Raw genomic sequence first — 19,424 nt, 5'->3', positions numbered from 1 at the left:
ACGCTAAACTCATTACATGTACCCAACCGCACAATATATCACGCGCGATCGGGGTTATCCCGCCGGGTAACAAACGAAAATCAAGAACAATGATAAAAAGATTATAAGAAGGATTTTCAACTGGAACAAACTCACCAATTCATCCAATGGTGCGGACCCACCACTAGCCCGATTCAGAAATGCCAGAAAACGAACCGCAACTCGTCCAACAAACACGATATGTATATAACCACCGACAAACGGACATGAATGATCACCACTCCGCGCAAATACTCCTCCATCCGATTACTGCTGCACAATAGATATGATTATTTTTGTTCCATACCATTCTCACTCTGGCACCTTCATCAACAATTCGGATCAATCACTCCGCTCAGCCAAAGGCCAAGCTCAAACACTGCATCATCGAATGTGTTTTTGGCATCCATTCTTTTACACCACACCCTGTTAACAAAGCCGTGGCTCATCGTAAAAACCGAACAATAAATCAGCGCGGTCGAGGTCATATCGCGTAATAAAGGTAAATGTGAGATCACACTATGAACCATTGCATCAAGATGAAAAAAAAGTATTTCAGCTGCAAATAGGGGGCCTAGGTGTGAAAGATCGAGAGAAATATACAAGACGTACACAATGTTTCATACAAGACGCCGATTTCTCCGATTGTCTATACGATAATAAACCTCGCACGCTTCAAGATGTGAGACTGCTTGGGGACGCTTACCTCACAATTCTCCGCGGTATTATAGGTAAAAGATTTTTGTCGTTATACCTACCTAGCTGCAAAAGTCATTTGTCTCCATTATGCTAGGTTTCTGATTCTATAGATGCCTCTATTGACGTTAGCCTGCAGCAAAGCGAATGACAATGGAACTATTTCGGATGAGAAATTTCCACGCTTGTTTTTCTTACACTGAATTGTTTTTTTAATTAACTGTATCATTTTTCTGTGTTTTCCTGATATCGGGTGTTTTGACGACGTAATAAAATCTACAACACAACTGAAACCGTAAACAGTAGACAATATTGCTTTGCGGGAACCAAACGCAAAAATTGGGAGAACTTCGTGCGTACATTGTACAACCCGTGTTTAGCTCACGCTGAATTTGCTTACGAGTAATGGGCTATTGTTGTAAGTGTAGTAGCTGTTGTGTTTCATAAAACTACGGTTTGTCTAAAAACTAACCTGAAGTGAAACGTCAAGCCATGCCGACGCGCAGACCATTCGTGTCTGTGGTTGATTAGTTTCGCTATACGTCAGTCTTTTCTTTGCATCTACGCGGGATTACGATAGGCGGGGTTGTTTAGAGTTAAGCATCAAGCATGGGTATAGTCACTTCAAATTATTTTTTCGTTTCTTATATGTAGAATCTTAGGCTAGAAATTTTAGGGCATTGTAGCTTCAATTCGGCTTCCTTCCACATGGGGCTAAGGAAAGGTTGCCTTTGATTGTTTAAAAGGATATTCCATCTACAAGCGGAACGGTTTTAGTGTTCGATCTGACATGCAATGGTACAATACTCTGTGCCAAGCTAACACGAAAAAGGTTGAGAGAGTTCCATAATAGGATAGACATGTTTTTTTTTTAAATATATAAAAGTGACAAACAATCTTTAACTAAATACCAATAATCACCAATATATAATAATTTTACACATAAACATAATAACTACCTTTATTTTGTTGGTTACTCACTCACGTCCAGCAGTGGCGTTGTATTAGTCTTGGTCCGGTTCTAGGTCTGGCTTTTGTCGGAGTTTTTCCTGACACAGATCCAGTGCGGACTTAAAAGCTTCGGCCAAATCTTCGTTCTTGAATCGGGCCGCAAGTTGCTCCAGCTGGGGCCCTTCTTCGGCATGGTTCATGGTGGCCCAGACGAATGCCTTGCCTGAGTTGTTCATCGGTGTCACGTGCAAATCGCTGGTGATTACATGATTCAGCACTAGCTTGAAAATTTGCTCACGTCTCATCAGTAACCGATAGCTGTTACGACCTGGGTGATGCAAGATTTTCAGTTCTCCAACACCTACAAAGAAAAATCATTGAATAAATGTTGCTTCTTGCTCTAACGAGTCTATCGATTACCTCGTTCCTTCCATTCCTTGGTATCCGAATCGTATCGGTACAGTTTGGCTCTCTCCCCAAACAGCTTGATCTCTTCCTCTTCTCCCGTTCGGACTTCGATTTCATCTGGCAACTGAATGATAGGTTCATAGTGAGGGTCATAATTTTCATCTACACCTGCCGCTTCATCTTTATCGTCATTTTCGCCGGTACTGTGGTTCTTGCTCTTGTTTGCCATTCTGGTGAAGATATCTTCCTTTACCGTCAAACCGACGAAACCACTGTTGGATGCACTCTGTTTATTAAAGAAGCTTCCAGTCGTTCCAGAAGCAAGTGTTGCGAAACTAACACCCGCTTCCGACTTCATTAACAGGTCCGGTTCCGCACTCGATTTTTTGTCAAATTCTTTGGCAGCATCGGCGAAGCTGAAGCCACTAGTAACAGAAGCGAAAGGTGTCGACCCTCCCCCGCTGACTGACGTTAAATTTGTGGTAAGGGTTGTCGGTATGCTGGTCGCACTTCCAAATCCCCCAAACATGTTGGAGCTTCCTCCAAACACAGGCGTACTAGTTACGGTATTAGCCGGGATTGCCGAAGGCTCCGACTTTGCGACCGCTACAGAGCTTGGCGTTCCTCCGAAAATACTATTGGTGCTGGAGGTGTTTTGTCCGAAACCGGAACCGAAGAGTTGCACTCCTTCTGCCGACTTGTTCAGGCCACCGCCGGGAGCAGCTGAACCGAAGACCGAGGGCTGCAGTAGTGGAGACTTTGACTTGTCAGCTTGCGAAGGCAGAAGCGCTGTTTTAGGTGTGGTATTGAGAGAAGACGAGAAAATGGAACCGGTTGCTGGAGAGCTTGAGCTAGTTCCGGATGCGAGTGCTGCGGAATGGAGAAGGAATTATTGTTATTGGAATGGTTCTGAACATTTTTTGCTCTTGATGCGAAGAAATTTTGAAAAACTCGTGGACATCTTTTTTTCCATTACCCTGTTGGGAAGGTAAAGCAGCAGGTGTCGTCTAATATTTTATGACGGAATCAAAAACAAATGTTTCCTATGCATTTTTTTTTTGCAAAATGTAGATTATACTTTTAGTAAACAAATAGGGGAATTTACGTATTCTCGGCAACCTAAGCAGCGACCTTCTTTCTATAGCCTTTTTCTCTATGGAACGCACACATATGCAGTATTGGTTTGTTTACAATCTTTTGCTGCCAGCTGCTCTAACTATTTCAGTCGAAAGAATTGTCAAAAACTGTTTTGAAACGCTTTTACAAAGCTCCAATCTTCTCTAGTGAGAGCGAGTATTGTCGGCAACCAGTTTTTCTTCGGCAACCGTTTCATTTGAACTGCATGTAAATCTACTGTTCTATTATCGGCAACTCGAAATCAGCTACAATTTGTAGTGCGTGTGTTTCATTTCAAGAAAACCTTGCTAGATTGCTTTTTCTCAGTGGTAAAAATATAGTCAAATTGAAGCTGAAAGCATAAAGAATCGTTTGCATGCATTCAGCGAAGTGTTTTCGTAAGAAAATCCAGTGAAAATAGTGTTTCAATTTGGGTTGCCGAAAATAGTCTGTCATGCCGAAGCCGTCATTTCCCCTATCACATTTAAAATTGTAAAAAAATACTTTTTTTTAGACACAACATTAATTCTAGTTTACCTGTCTTGATCTTGACAAATGGTCGCGAACTACGACTCGTAAACTTTTTTGGCGTAGGATTACGTCTTTCGGCGACATATTGGGGTGCAATTTCAAACAACCAAAATCGACCGCGTTACGAAAAGTGGTGAGGTTTTGATCACTTATAACTCTGTCAATAGCGGTTGGATTTTAATTCTAAGCCAATCGATTGGAAATTTTTCTATGAAACTGCTATAGGATTTAATTAAAACGAATTTATTTGCTTCCGTATTCGATCGTAGCTAGCTTAACAATGTCTGCCTCGAGTGGGAGTCGCCTTCTCCGCGCTATTACTCAGACACTGAACTGAAATGTGTGAGGGGTATGAAAATGGAAATGAGGGGTAATAACTCCGTAATAACTACACTGAATGTTTTCTCTTCTACAGCTCGGCCATCCTGCGGACTTTTCTCCCACTGATACCTAGTCCCTATGCTGCGTTACAAATGATTGTTTGATCTTCGTTTTCCAGTCGTTATGCTATTCAAATTCATGTTCGTCCTGAAATAGATAAAAGCTAGCGTTAATCCTCTCTATCACTGCTTTCGGATTCAACTTCTTGATCTACATCCGAACTACTACCAGCTTCATGTGACTTATACATTCGCATATTCTGTGGATCAAAAATTCCCTCAAAATGTTTCGTCGACACTTGATACCCATCTATATCTGACACAATATATCTATTCTGATCAAGAACCTTTTTCACTCGGTAAGGCCCTTTGAATCGAGGCCTTAGCTTTTTGTTTTCCCCGACTACTGGTACACTTCTAATAACTACCAAATCGTTCTCCTTGAATGTAGTCCTGAGACTTCTACTATCATGACACTTCTTATTGTAATCCTGCACTTTTCGTATGCATTCGGCTGCCATGTTCCGTGCATCTTCCAGATTTAGCCGATCAGATGACTCCAGCAGGTCCTGGAAGTATTGAACGGCATCATGGTTAATTTTTCGGTGTTGTTGCACTCCATACAGCAGCTTAGATGGAATCGACCCAGTTCCTCGGTTGATCGAATTGTTGAGAAAATACTCAACATCGATGAGCACAGTATCCCAGGACGTCTTAGAGGACTCAGCAAGTTTAGCCAATACTGGAAGCAGTGTACGATTGTACCTCTCGACTTGGCCATTTGCCTGAGGACATGCTGTTGCTACAAGAGTATGCGAAAATCCATGGGAATCCGCAAATTGCTTGAACGGTTGCGATATAAAACAAGATCCACGGTCAGTGATAAGGATTCTTGGAGTACTGTAGTTGATGAAATATGATTTCAGATGTTTCATTACTTCTTTGGAGTTGGTTGTTTTTGTTGGGTACAGCTTCACGAACTTTGTGAATCCATCTACCACCGCCAAAATATACTTGTTCTTCCCTTTCGTCATCTCTAGCGGACCCAAATGATCTGCATGTAAAGTCCAAAATGGTCGGTTTCCTTTGGCGATGTTTTGAAGCACACCATCATTTTTCCTTGCCTTTGGATTAAAAAGTATACAGGATATACACTTTTTACAGTGTTCAGCTATTTTTTCTGACATATTTGGAAACCAGAATGCTCGCTTGATCAATTCTATAACTTTATCCTTTCCGAAATGCCTCATTGAGTCGTGGAATCGGTATACAACAGAATCTTCCATTGCTTGAGGCACGTACAATAATAAACGGTTTTTCTCCTTTCTGAACAACAAGTTATCTCGAACCTCGTATTTTTTTAAGTCTCCATTTGTTGCTGATGCTTTCAATGCGCAGATGACAGGATCTTGAATTTGAGCCACGTACAGAGCGTTCTCGAACGAATTATCTTCATTGATGTCCTTGGCCAAGTCAACTGTGTGAACGTACATCCTTGAAAGGGCGTCGACGTGCTGCATTTGCTCCCCAGAACGATGCACGACCTTGTAGTTGAACTCCTCGAGGAACATGGCCCATCTTGCAATTTTCGAGTTGATATCCTTTTTCTCCAGCGTTTGCTTCAGGGATTTACAGTCAGTTACTATTTCAAACGGAATACCAGTAACATAGTGTCTAAAGCGCTTCAACGCATATACTATTGCCAGGGTTTCTAGCTCAAAAGAATGGAGCTTGCTTTCTGCGGAATTTGTTTTACGACTGAAAAACATGACCGGGTGATATTTATTGTCAATCCGTTGACGCTGCATCAAAATACCTTCAAATCCTTGCGATGACGCATCTGTATGCAACTGCGTATCAGTATTTGGAGAATATATGCAAAGCACAGGACGCGATATCAACAACTTTTTAAGCTTTTCTACAGCTTCCAACTGCGGTGCTCCCAAAAAATACTCAGCATCTTTCTTAAGAAGATCGTAAAGAGGACTAGCTATCGTAGAAAATCCCTTGATAAATTTCCTGAAATAGCTCATCAATCCCAGAAAACGTTGCAAGCTCTTCGCGTTTTGAGGAACTGGTATTTCGCGAACTGCTTCCACATGCCGGTCACAAGGGCTGATTTGATTGAAGCTGATGCTGTATCCCAGGAAGTCAACACGAGTGACTAGAAAACGGCTTTTCTCCAGATTTAGTTTCACTCCGTTATCTTTGAGAGTAGCAAAAACTCGACGCAAAAGATCTAGATGCTGATGCACAGTTTTTGAGCAGAGCATTATGTCGTCCATAAACACTATCAGTTCTCCAGACTTGACAAAAGGATGCAGAATCTTAGCCACATAGCGCGAAAAAATGGCGGGTGCGTTTGTGTACCCAAATGGAAGCTTGTTGAACTCAAATTGTCCGTTTTCCGTGACAAAAGAAGTGTACTTTTTTGAATCCTCGGTAAGGTCCACATGGAAAAACCCATTTTTCATATCCATTGTAGAGAAATACTTCATTCCATCTAACTTTGCAATCTGGTCCTCGATTACCGGAAGAGGAAAATGATCTCGTTCAACTAACCGATTCAAAGATTTGAAATCGACGCACAGTCGGAAAGATCCGTTTTTCTTTTTCACCAGAACAATCCTACTGGAATAAGGAGAATCGCTTTCACGTATAATGCCTTTATCTAGCCATTCAGCCACTATTGACTCTACCACCTTTCGCTCTGCGTGACACAACCGTTGTGGTGAGACGTTATAATATTTCTCTTCCCGCAAACGAATTGATGCTGTAAATTGTACCGCTTTTCCGTAGTCCGACTTCTTGATGCAATAATTGGTCTGATAAGCACGCAAAATTTCTTCACGGAACTTCACAGTCTCCTCGTTATCACCAACAATCAAGCAAAGTTCTTCTTCGACCGACTGGTTTAGAGCATTCTCTCCGAATGCTGTGTTCATTAGTACACTGTCGTATTCACTTTTAGGTTTTTCTTCTGATTTCGAGAATCGTATAACCGATAGATTGTTTCGTTTCATAAAATCTCGACCTAGAATTGCACTAACTTCCATTGTCTCATCAGGAACAACATAGAAAGAAACGTCATAAACTAAGGACCTGAATAGAACTATTTTTGTTTTTAAACAACCTTCAACACATATTTTCGAACTATTCACACCTATTATTTCTCGATTGTTTGCTACCTCTTTATCCAATCTAACTAGAGCTGCCAGTGCTGAATGCTTAATTAGGCTTACCGCACTGCCGGAATCCACCAACAGCTTGAGTTGCTTGAGACGTCGTCCAATAATCGCTTCTCCTTCCATCATTCCGTCTTCATCCGTATCGATTCCTTCGTTTGCCGCCGGCTGATCCTGATTAGATGCAGAAATCATAGCGACTCTCAGCTTCGGTGCAAAAGTTGACGGCTTCTTGTCTGGACAAATATCCTCCTGATGACCAACCTTGGAGCAGCAAGCACACCGAGAACGACGTTGCGGTTTGGGGCAGTTAACGGATTTGTGCCCTGGCGCGTTGCAATTGAAACAAACCCAATCACTAGACCCAGCTTGTGATGTTACTGGTACCAGTGCTGCTGTTCTTCCGTCGTTACCTGTCGGACGGCTTGCTTGCGAAATGCGAGCCACGTTGTAGTTTGGTTTCTTCATCCGGAAATTTGCTTCGCACCACTTCAAACGCTTCAAGAGATCCATAACTGTTCGGTATTCCGCCGATACTATTTGCTCGTAAAGCTTATCACGAGACAGCCCACTAATGATGTATTTGATGAGCGAAGACTGTGACATTTGTCCTTTACTCGCAATGTTCTGCATTCTGAAGACGTAACCTTCGTAGCTTTCCTGGTTGCTTTTCATGGCTGCCATCAGCTCTCGATGGATATCGGCATCATCGACGTAGTTTGGGAACGTTGCAGCTATCATCTCTTTGAAATCATGGAAATTGAAAATGTCCTCCTCCACAGAGTTGTACCACAATTTTGCTGATCCAGTCAACCTTGTGGTAGCGTACAAAAGAGCAGCTGCATCGGTCCAATTGTAGAGTGTTTTGTAATGATCCAGTTTGCGTAGCCATGACGTAACAGCATTTTCGCCATTGAATTCGCTTATCAAAGCCTTCACTTCCTCCGGATGGAGCGGACGGGATTGAGCTTGCGGTGCGTTCCTCATCAGCCAGTTTTCTTCTTCCTCCTGTGAATCGTATTCTCGTTCGTCGACGCCATGTCGTCGTCTTCGTCTGGGCATCCTTCTCAGTCAGGTTTTTACGTCTTAGACAGAGAATTAGCCTCCTCGTAACCGCACACCGTTTAAAATCACGTAATCCAACTAGCGAATCGAAGCTCAACGTATAAAGCAGCGGTGTATCCCACTTCTGAAATTTCTATAGGATTTAATTAAAACGAATTTATTTGCTTCCGTATTCGATCGTAGCTAGCTTAACAATGTCTGCCTCGAGTGGGAGTCGCCTTCTCCGCGCTATTACTCAGACACTGAACTGAAATGTGTGAGGGGTATGAAAATGGAAATGAGGGGTAATAACTCCGTAATAACTACACTGAATGTTTTCTCTTCTACACTGCTAAATTGAATACTTATCAAGTTTCAATAGGTCACTATTAAAAATTACACAAATGTCCAAATGTTGCAATGGTGATCAAAATTATCACCGATTGCCTGCAAAAATTGGTTTCCCTAACACAGTTGCCAAATATTGATACCGAGCACGTAATCCTACGTCAAATCTACGATCGTGTGTTGGATACAACCTCTTACTTTTATAGGTAGGGGACCCATAACTCGTAAACAGTTTCAGGTGATAATCAGTTTAATTTTATGAGTGTTCCTCCATGAATTATCAATTTATGTTTATTTATCACATTGCCATTGAAAATACGGCGTTTATATCTTTTCTTGAGATTTAATGTGATAAATTATGAAAAAATTACGCAAAAAAAGTTTATCCACCCCCAAACGGATAATACGATTTAAGTGTGTTTTACAGAGTTTTAGTGTGTATTCTGCTACTTTCTCAAATGTAAACATTGTGTCTAGCTGTCATTTAGTGCTCTTGAAATTTTCGAGCTCAAAATTGCAGTTTCGTTTTCAAAATTGGAAGTTATTTGTTGCAAAATGCCCAAAAAAGCACAAATCTCGATCAGTATCCGAAATTTGATTATTGAACATCACAAAACTGGCAAAAGCTACCGTGATATTGCCGATATTGTCTAGCTTCACGAAGATACGGTCGCTAGAATTGTGCAGATGTACAAAAAGCGTGGTTCTATTTCACCAGCTAAGCGATCGGGGCGTCCTTCAAAGACAACTGGCCGAATTAACAGAGCTATCGTGAAGAAGGCGGAGCTAGACCGGGGACTATCAGCTCCGAAAATTGCGAAACAGATTGAAAGCGAGTTTTCCATCAGTTCCATCAGAGTTTGACATCACAATCCGTATGAAATCGTCTTCATAAGAAAGGTCTTAAGGGCAGAGTAGCTCTTAAGAAGCCATGGCTGTCCACAAAAAATATCAAAAAAAGACGGAATTGGGCCCAGGACCACATTTCATGGACCAGTGATGACTGGAATAAGGTGATCTGGTCAGACGAGATGAAAGTAATGCTATTTGGGTCTGATGGTATCAATGTTGAGTACTTGGCACTGATGAAGTCTGCAAGTAGTAAACGAAATACGCGTATCTGTAAAAAGTGTTACAAGTTCCCCGGTAGCGGTAGAGCAGAACTACCATACCCACGCTCTTTTGCGTGCTGTTTTCACGGGAATCTTTTCACTTCTGCCTTTCGCTGTGTTCGACGGATCCGGTACAGGCTGATGTGGATGTGTGTGTGCGTGCGGAAGTACAGTCAGCAGACTCAATGCTGAATCATTATTTACCAAAACAATTTGCGTTGCTCGTTCTTTGTCGAGCGATGTGACCTCTGCAGCATCTTTTGTTTATGCACGTTCGAATGTGTTTAAGCAGCAATTGTGTAAAATTACTCGTTTTTACCAAACACAGGAAAAAATTACAACTCAAATCTAAAACGTAACAAAAGATAAGCAATTATAACGGAATTTAAAGGAAATAAACCAACCCACTCAAAGCTCTTCATAAAGGGATTCCGTTAAGAGGTTCGACAAATTTAAAGGATAAATTGATAAATCATGGAGGAAAACTCAAAAAAAAAATGTAAATTGGTAGGGGGTGGATAAACTTTTTTTGCATACTGTAAGTACATCTATAAGCGGATCCCACTATCGATCTGTCAAAGTTTGGGTTTGTTTTGATTCGTCTTATTAAATTTGACAGAATTAGGGATTCGTAAATTTTTACGTTTCGAAGGGTGCTTCAATTAGCTTGGGACCGAAGGTCTGGTACTTCCTGAGCCAAAATATTAAGCATTTTTCTTCAGTGTCTTTGTGTTAGTTTATGGTAATATCGTATAATATAAATTATTATAAATTCCGTTATAATTGCTTATCTTTTGACAGATACGCGTATTTCGTCTACTACTTGCAGACTTCATCAGTGTAAAGTACTCAACACATTTTCAATGCTATAGCTCACCCATGAAACTAAGAATGGTGTTCGTATGCAGCATTATAGAAAGTTCTGTCCAAAATGAAGTCTTACAAAAATTACAAAACATCATTTTGTGCTGATGTGTCGAAAATCGAAATTATTAATAATAATTTGGTATAAGCCAAACAGTGGATTTATAGGAGTTTGTACACCGTATTGCAAGTTTATAACATTGCGCTGCATTGTCTTGTCCCGCCGTGGGTGTAGAGAATGACAATAACGGGATCAGAATGCGTTTAGTATGCATTTTTGGGGTGCAACCGATGTGCAATATATGTGATTTTTGGCGATGCTTGTACCGTCAAAATGGCACCCTAAACGGGTTCAGAAGTACTTGTAACCATTCTAGCATGCTGCATTGTCTTGTCCCGTGGGTGTAGAGAATGACAATAACGGGATCAGTCAGTCCCATCTGTAAAAACATGGAAATGAGAAAACATTTACAAGTTTTCTGATTTGACACTTATTTTAGAGGGATAAATTTAAAAATAAACGTACAATGTGATAGAATGCACCTATAAAATGCAAAATATTGGATAAAATTTCGAGAATTTTTTATTTTATGGCCAAAATCTGAGTGGGACTGACTTGCGATTACCTGTAATGTCAATGAGAAAAATAACCGCAAGTCAGTCACAATTCCATGACGATGCTGCATTAGTTTAGCACAGTATTGAACAGTAGTAAGATACCATGGTCCCATAGAACGCTGGTTCCAGAACAATGACCAATGCACTAAGTTGCTTTACTAAAGCTCTGATGTGCTTTCCAACTCTGCATTATCAGTTACGTGGACGTGAAGACTTTTTAGAGTGCAGTAAAAAATATGCGTAGTCTAAAAACAGTGAAGGGATGGAACTCGACGCTTCAAATTTTAAAAAGATTCGTAACTGAAAATATGTCACCTGGGTTTTTGTGTCACGGACTTACCTCCGAAGATGGACTTTGGGGTGCTCTGGTCTGAAACTGCTCCACCAAAAACCGTGGCAGCCGACGACTGCTTTTCGGCACTCACAAAACTACTGATGGTGAAAGGCAATTTGCTCTCCGATTTCGTTGCCGTCGTCGTCGTCGCCGTTGATAGCGATCCGAACAGATTACTCACTTTATGGTCTTCATTCGTCTCGGAAAAGCTCACTTTCTTAGGTGACCGGGTCAAATTCCTAGCAATTGGTAACTGCTTGACGTCGCTCACATTCACGGGCAGGGGTTTATCGTCCTGAAGATCTTTGTTCACCGTAAGATCATAGGTCGGAAATACGAAGCTGTCCGGATCACAGCCACGGCAACCGGTGCAAGTTTGCTTGGGGCTGTCGAAAAAGTTGGCCGGAAGCTTGAGCTTGTCGATAAGTTCCTTATCATCCAGCGATATATCGCTCAATTGGGAATAGTTGAGGTTGCTGGTTGGCGTTGAAATGGTAGAATCCAGTGTGGCGTTCAGTTTACTGTCCGTCTTGGCGGGCGATGACGATAGCTTGATCGCATCACCGGAAAGAGATAGATCAATAGCGTTCTTAAAATCGCTCGCAATTTCTGCATTCTTGAAACGCAGCGAGAAGTTCATCACTTCTAATGCACCTTCGGAAAAATCATTCGCCACGAATTGCCATGATTTGTCGTCCTTCTTTTGATACAGGACATCGTCATCCAGTACATGGTTCAGGCAGATCTTGAGGACTTGATCACGACGCATCACCACTCTGCGCGGAGAAGAGATTTAAATTTTAAATGAATCGAAAATGCAGTCTAGTAGAGAAACGGTTTTCTTACCTCAGTTTGCCATTGCTTTTGTGCCTCAATATTTTAACATCACCGATTCCGCGTTCTTTCCATTCCTTGTCCACAAAGCGATATAGTTTTGCCCTATGCGAATACAGAACCTCCTCGTCCTCCTCGCCGGTTTTGACATTAACCTGTTGAAAAAGATAAATATTAGCGACGATTGCCACATGGTGAGAGCAATGCAATCCTACCTTGTCTGGAAGCGGAATGACCGGCGTGAAGTAGGTGTTGTTCTCTTCCTCGGCACATTCCTCACCATCCGCGTCGCCTTCAGCATCATCGTTGGCGGACCCGGTGCTCAATGTACGACCAGGGCTTTTGGGTTTTCCGGGTGATTTGGGTTTGAAAACGAACTCGAATGTTGATTTTTCCGGAGCTGCCACCCTAGTCGATTTGTCTTCCGTGGGTTTTGTAGGTGAGGGTCCAAACGACATGGTAGGTTTCGGAAGTTCGAACTTGAAGGTGCTGGTCGTGGTCGTAGTGGTCACCGTAGCGCTGGTATCTGCTGAAACTGTACCAGATGTAGTAGTCGTGATCGGTTTGGCAAGTGGCGTTCCGAAAGAAAATCCAGAACCTGGTGCCGATCCGAAACTGAAACCTCCTGTAGTGGAGGTGGTGGTGTTTGTAGCGGCCACAGCAGGTGTTCCGAAAGAGAAGCCACCTCCCGAAGTGAAACTGAACTTTGGGGTGTCACCTCCCAGAACTCCTTTGTTCTCCTTCTTAGGCACGGTTGAATCTCGGGGCGTGTCACAAGCCACACAGTACAGATCATCTGCTTGATTGTTGATGTAACATCCAGAGCAAGACCACGAACCAGCTTTTGGTTTGAACTGGTCGCCAAAGCCGGAGGAGGCTTGGTCTTTATTGGCGGTGTCAGCGGGTTTGGCAGGTGCAGGGGTGCCTGCGGGTACACCAAAACTGAACTTGAGAGCATCGGCTGGCGGTTGCACACCGAACGTAAACTTGCTTGCGGTCGTTTTCGACAAATTGTCCAGCAAGTTGGTTTCCTTCTTCGGAACTGTGGAATCCTTGGGACTGTTGCAAGCCATACAGTAGAAGTCGTCCGTTTTGTTCGTTACATAGCAAGATTCACAGTTCCACGAGCCGGCTTTAGGTTTGAACTTATCGCCAAAACCTGTTTGTTCGGGTTTCTTGTCCTCTTTTGTTGCGGCCTTTGCCTCGACTGCCGCTTTGTCTTCCATGGCAGCCTGAACCTTCTTTATGATGCTGTGGAAATCTTTACGAATCTCGGCCGTCTTGAAACGGATGGCAAACGTTTCCACAAGCAGCTCACCTTCGGAGTAATCGTGCCCGATCCAGGTCAGTGTGTTGTTCTTATCATTCGGAGAGAATTTCATGTCTTTACTGATCAGTTGATTGCAGCACAGCTTCAGCACTTGTTCCCGCCGCATTAGCAACCGTGCGATGTTGTTATCGTTTTTATTGACCAGCACCCGAATGTTACCAATGCCACGTTCCTTCCATTCTTTAGCCGCCTTGTCCATGCGGAAGATTTTCGCCCGATGCTGGTACACGCAATCGAAATCTTCCTCGCCGGTTATTACTTCAACCAGTTCTGGCAGTGAAATAACGGGTTTGAAATCTGCCGTCGGAACAAAATCTTCCACGACGTCTTCACTGACCGACGTATTTGATGGATTCTCTGGAGTTTTTCCGGGAGCAGGAACAGTGGTGGATGTCACAACTGTCGGCGTAGAAAGTTTGTTCAAACTGCTGAAGATGTCGGTAAAGGATTTTTCGGTTAGCTCGATGGTTGTGGACGAAGTAGAAACAGCAGCAGCAATAGTTGGGTTCGCTCCACCGAAGCTAAACGAGGCAAACGGACTTGGCTTGGCAGGTTCTTTGGGTTTTTCCTCGGTGGTGACTGTGGCCGGTGTTTTCGGTGCAAAGTTGTTGGTAAATGTGAAGCCTTGGAAGGGTGAAGGGGTAGTGGTGGTGCTGGTTGATGTGGTAATGGGTGTAGCGGTTGAAGTGCTGGCTGCCGATCCAAAAAGTGGCTTGTTTGATGGCAAGGAACCGAACAGCGGATTGTTGATAGGAGTTGATGCGACGTCAACCTTAGGGGTACTGAATGCAAAGCTTGGTGTTGTGTTTGGAACGACAGGTGTTTCCTTCTGCATCTTCAGCCGAATGATTTCGTTCTTAGCCTCGTTAAACTTATCGTAGAATTCCTTGGCTATTTCGGCGCTGGCAAAGCGAGCGCAGAATGTTTCCTTCTTCGGTTCCTCGTCGGCAAAGTCCATAGCGGCCCAGGTGTAGCATTTGTTGTTTGTCTCAATTGGTTTGATAATCAGCTCCGGCGAGATCGAGTGATTGGCGGCGATCTTGTGAACCTGATCACGCCTCATAACGATCCTGTACTTGATCGGATCGGATTTACTCTTCAGAATCTTCAGATCGCCAAGACCCCTTTCCTTCCACTCTTTGTGAACCATGCGCAAGAGTTTGGAGCGACCGCAGAATATCTGTTCTTCGTCTTCCTCACCCGTTTTCACTACGATTTCGTCCGGTAGATCGATGATGGGTTTGAAATCCGGACGAGGATCGTACTCGCCGGAAACATTGGCAGCGGTGTCTTCATCGTCGTCCTCCTCTAAGGCTTCGGCAGTGGTGGCTGCACTGATGCTTTGGCTGAACATTCCAGGAGTAATGATTGGCAACATTGCCTTCGGAGCTGGAATTGGGAATTGTGTGTTAATCAGTTGTTGCCCCACCGGGGAGATATTGTCTATACCGGAAACTGTAGCGGTAGATGCCATTGGAGGGGCTACTGAGGCCACGGTTGAAGTATTGCTCATCACGCTATGTTTAATATGCTGTGGTGGAATCGTCACGCTGTAGGTAGGTTGCGTGGTGCCAACGGGAATGTTCGTCGGAAGGGGATCCGAGTTGGTTATTACCACATTGACTGGTGGTGCTTTTTCCAACGGGGCTGCTGTTACAACTACTGGAGCAATCGATGCTGATGGGATCATTGCATTGTAAGTGGAATTCCAGGTGTTTAGAAGAGTAGGTGTTTGAAGAGCTTGTTCGATCAGGGATGATCCTTTCGGAGTGACGACTGGAACCGGTTGCTGGGAAGGAAGAACAACTGATGGAAGGTTAGGTTGTTGTTGCTGCTGTTGGTAGTAAGCAGCCGGCGATGCCTGTACTAGAAGGTTATTGTCCTGGTAAGTGTGCATAGGCGACGCAATTGCTCCCATCTGTCCTCGTCCTTGCTGCTGTTGAGCGTACTGCTGCATGTACATCGGATAGGAAGTGTTGTAGAACTGTTGGTAGGCAGCTGCATTCGATTGTTGCATGGCAACTGCGGCGGCAGCGGCTGCGGCTGCAGGATGCGTCGGTAAACGGCCGTGAGATTGAGCCAGATTCGGCGTTAATTGTTGCAGTGGCGCATTGTAGGCTGCTTGACCTGCATAGGATGGATTTTGCAACTCGTCCAGAATGTACAGGTCATTCAATACGGAAGCAGTTCTGGTCGCTTCATCTTCAGCCGGTTTCTTGTAGATGTTTTCTTCGATTTTAACCAACCTTTCCTGCATGTCACCCACATCGTTCCTAATGTTCAGCACGTCTTCCTTAACGATGTTCAGGGTTTCCATCATTTTCCGGATTAAATTCTCCAGTTCATTTGTCTTGACAGCAAAGTTGGCCGCCTCACGCTCAGATCTGTTCAATCCGGTATTGGCTGAAGAGCTGAACGACTGGAAATGATCACTATCATCTACTCCAACAGCGCCAAACCCGTTAATAGAGGTATTCAGGCTACCATCCTCCAACGACTCGTTGAACTGCAGACGCTTAATTTCACTGTGAACCACAAAGTGCAGCGGGTGACTCTTTTCAATGTACGGCAGTTCCAGATACTTTTGCGTCTGCTTAATACAATCCCGCGCTCTTTCGCTGTAGAACTTTTTCGTCTTTAGGGGGGTTTTACTCGATTCGTCAAGCTTTTTGAACGCCTCAGCTCGGAAGTAAGCGGCAAATGGTAGCGGGATTCCACCAAAATCGTGAGTGAACTCTTCGTACCGTCCATGCTTGAAATAGACACCCGCCAGATAGGTGAGAGCGTCTTCGGCTAACTTGACCGCTTCCTGGCTACAGTCGAACGATTCAATGCCATATTTGAAGAAGACGTTTGTACTGCTGAACGAAGCTTCGTTACGCATTTTCCACAGCAGCACGCCCGCCTTGTACACGCATTCCGCCCTCAGTTCCAACTGGCGGCGCTCCTCTGGCAGCATCGATGCGCTTACTCGCTTGGCAAGAATCTTTCCCAACTTCAACAGCACAATCACGTCCGTTATCGGTGTTCCCGTACCTCGAACGGCTTGAATCCCATGCTGTAGGAGCTGTTTGTTCGATGTCATGTTTTCCATTTTGGTGTTCTTGAAAACTGCACATGCGGCATTCCACCAATCGGACTTGTTCTCTTCACAAAGCGTAGGAATCATGTTTGGCGCAGGTAGAATCAGCGGTTTACCAGTATCGATCTTATCCTGGTATTTCTTTTCGCCTTCCAGGCAGCTCTTGGCTACCAAAATCGAACAATAGAGAAACGAATCCACATCCAACTGGTTCAGGGTTTCAACGCCGCAGTTGTCCAAATTGTTGGTGGATAAGTTTAGCCCGTTGAATGACTTACATTTCAGTTCCGACAAATCTTCTATGCCCAGACCCAGATATATCTGATAGGCCAGCGACGACGGAAATAGGTACTGGGCAATCTCCAGATACATTTGCATGTGCTCCCGCTTCGGAAGCACATACTGCGGTTCACCAGTGGATCCGTACTGCATGAAGTAGGAAGAGGACATTTTAGACATCTGATCCCCGTTGTTACTATACAAGGCGCGGAATACGTTCTTCTTCCAGTTGACGTCGGAACAAAACTGACGGACCTTTTGAAAAAAAAAAATCATAAATAAATCACTCTAAAATATAATCAATTAGGACATCTCACCTGATTTACCAGATCTTCCGCCGTGTTCCAAATCTTGTTCTCCGTGACGCTTTGGATCTGTGCGATTACCGACGCGTCGACGCTCTCGTCAACGCACGACAAAATGGTACCCCCGGCCTGGCAGCATCGGAAGGCGGCTTGTTTGTTCCAGTACGCCATCAGCTGCCGGGTGGCGTCGTTGGTGTGCTTGAGCCACGGTTCGTCCGAATCCGGAACATCGCACTGGTACGCTAGAAACAACAACGGTAAACATTTGGCCGTTACATCGCGAGCCTTGCCGCCCTGTTTTTCATGTTTGAATAGCAACGACGACGAGTGCAGCAGCAACTGTCCACGGTAGTGTCGGAGAAATTCTGCAGCGAGATCTTTTTGCGGGCATGCGTTGCGTCCCTTGTCGGCAAATTTGTGCAATGTTAGATCAAGCTCGAATAGAAGAGAAGCTATTTCTTTCATGTTGCTTTGTTTGATTGATTGAAGCGAAGAATCGGCCAGCAAGTTGAGATAAATTTGACGATCGAGAGTCATCACCGACAGAAGCCAGTAGCTCCAGTTGGACTGGAATGAGGCAGCATTTACTTCCGCGTACTTGGTCAACATTGAAGAGATTGCATTGGCCCATTCGACCGATTGCTGGAACGTTTCAGTGAACTTGATTTCTATATCGTAGCAATACTTGAATGCATCATCTATTTTTTTCTCGTCGATAAAGTGCTTCACAAGACGTATTCTCAAACCAGGATCCAGTGGGCGGGCAAAAATCTCTTTCAAAATAATTTCCTTGACCAGTTTGTTGTCGGTGGCGACATCTTTGTTGGCCACTTTAAGCTTCAGATTCAGAACGGCTTCGTGGTTGATTCGTTCCGTTTCGGCCAGATCACACCAGTGTTTGGCTTTTGATAGATTTTTACTAAAGTTATCATCGGATAACAACAGTTTACATACTTCCGTTATCAATCCGGTTTGCTTGGAATCGAGCTGCAGCGATCGCTGGTAAGCGGTAATAGCCCTGTCAATTTTCTTCTGCTTCTCATAACACTGCCCAAGCAGTTTGTGCGCCTGGGCACTGTCTTCCTGAACTGACAAGAAACAGGAAAGCCAATGCTCGGCACTTCCGTATTCACCTAGCTTGAAATATTGACGGGCAATCGCCAGTCCGCGAAGGTATTTCTGGAATAAGTAAAGCCAAATTTCGTTAAATATCGGGAAAAGTCTAATTTTAGTTCAATCTGAATCCGTTGTTGTGATTACGATTACTATTTTTACCCCACCATTAACAAACATAACCTCAACACAGACGTCGAATGCCGCTACACTTTCAAGGTCTTTTTTGCTCGGTCCGTCATAATTGACAGTGTCGCAGTAAAATAAAAGTTAAACCAGACCTACAGCGAGCCAACTTTCGACGAATATTATTTCCAAAATTGCTCCCCAAAAAGCAAAATCCCTGCTCAAAACCTACCTCATGTTCCGGCAGCTTTGCGAGAGACGTTTTTACGTGTCGATCAATATCCTTCTTGGTGGAGAACATTTTCACCGATTTCAACACCGGGGGCCCCCTTCGATGTCAGCAAAATTCAAGTCGAAACGAAAAAAAAAAATTTCGCACTACTTTACAGTGAATGGACAAAGGGCTACTTTTCTTTCCACCGAAAATCACTATACGTATGGAATAATTCCTTTTTAATCACAAATTTACGAAACTGTACGCACGGAAGCGAAAAATCCTGCTAATTTCTTTCTTTTCCCGTGTTTTGCTCTGACGACGGTGTGGTTTTTTCGTCCGAGTTTTCTTGCGATGCCTCCTTCACTTATGGCGGTCGTTTTCGGTTTGAAAGTCGTCGTTTTCGTGAATAAAATGAACACTCACGAGGGAGAGCCGCCGGTTCGATCAGATAAATTCTCAACCAACAATTGAAAAAGGCATATCAGCATTTGTAAACAAAACTTTGTAAGTCCTTTTATTGCAAAGCGTAGGCT

At 43.7% G+C, this 19,424-nt stretch overlaps 1 protein-coding gene across 2 annotated transcripts; it reads right to left on the bottom strand.

Annotated features, from left to right (window-relative positions):
- Window positions 1-915: 915 nt before the first annotated feature.
- On the bottom strand, window positions 916-19,260 carry Nup358 (Nucleoporin 358kD). Of its 2 annotated transcripts, XM_065237101.1 has the most exons (8): window positions 18,907-19,260; window positions 17,448-18,614; window positions 15,219-17,385; window positions 12,655-15,158; window positions 12,452-12,594; window positions 11,612-12,381; window positions 2,086-2,943; window positions 917-2,026 (listed from the first exon to the last, which is right to left on the bottom strand). In XM_065237101.1, the coding sequence occupies exons 1-8, from the start codon at window positions 18,973-18,975 to the stop codon at window positions 1,719-1,721; spliced, it is 7,986 nt and encodes a 2,661-aa protein (XP_065093173.1). In that variant the 5' UTR covers window positions 18,976-19,260; the 3' UTR covers window positions 917-1,718. The 2 variants fall into 2 exon arrangements, with proteins under 2 accessions (XP_065093172.1, XP_065093173.1); XM_065237100.1 differs by having other exon boundaries at window positions 916-2,026; window positions 12,655-17,385.
- Window positions 19,261-19,424: the final 164 nt, after the last annotated feature.

This window comes from Ochlerotatus camptorhynchus, unplaced genomic scaffold (assembly GCF_037179485.1).
Source record: "Ochlerotatus camptorhynchus isolate MF236.1 unplaced genomic scaffold, CSIRO-AGI_Acam_v1.1 ptg000592l, whole genome shotgun sequence".
Taxonomy (NCBI): Eukaryota; Metazoa; Arthropoda; class Insecta; order Diptera; family Culicidae; genus Ochlerotatus; species Ochlerotatus camptorhynchus.
This window is presented reverse-complemented; position numbering and strand designations above follow the sequence as displayed.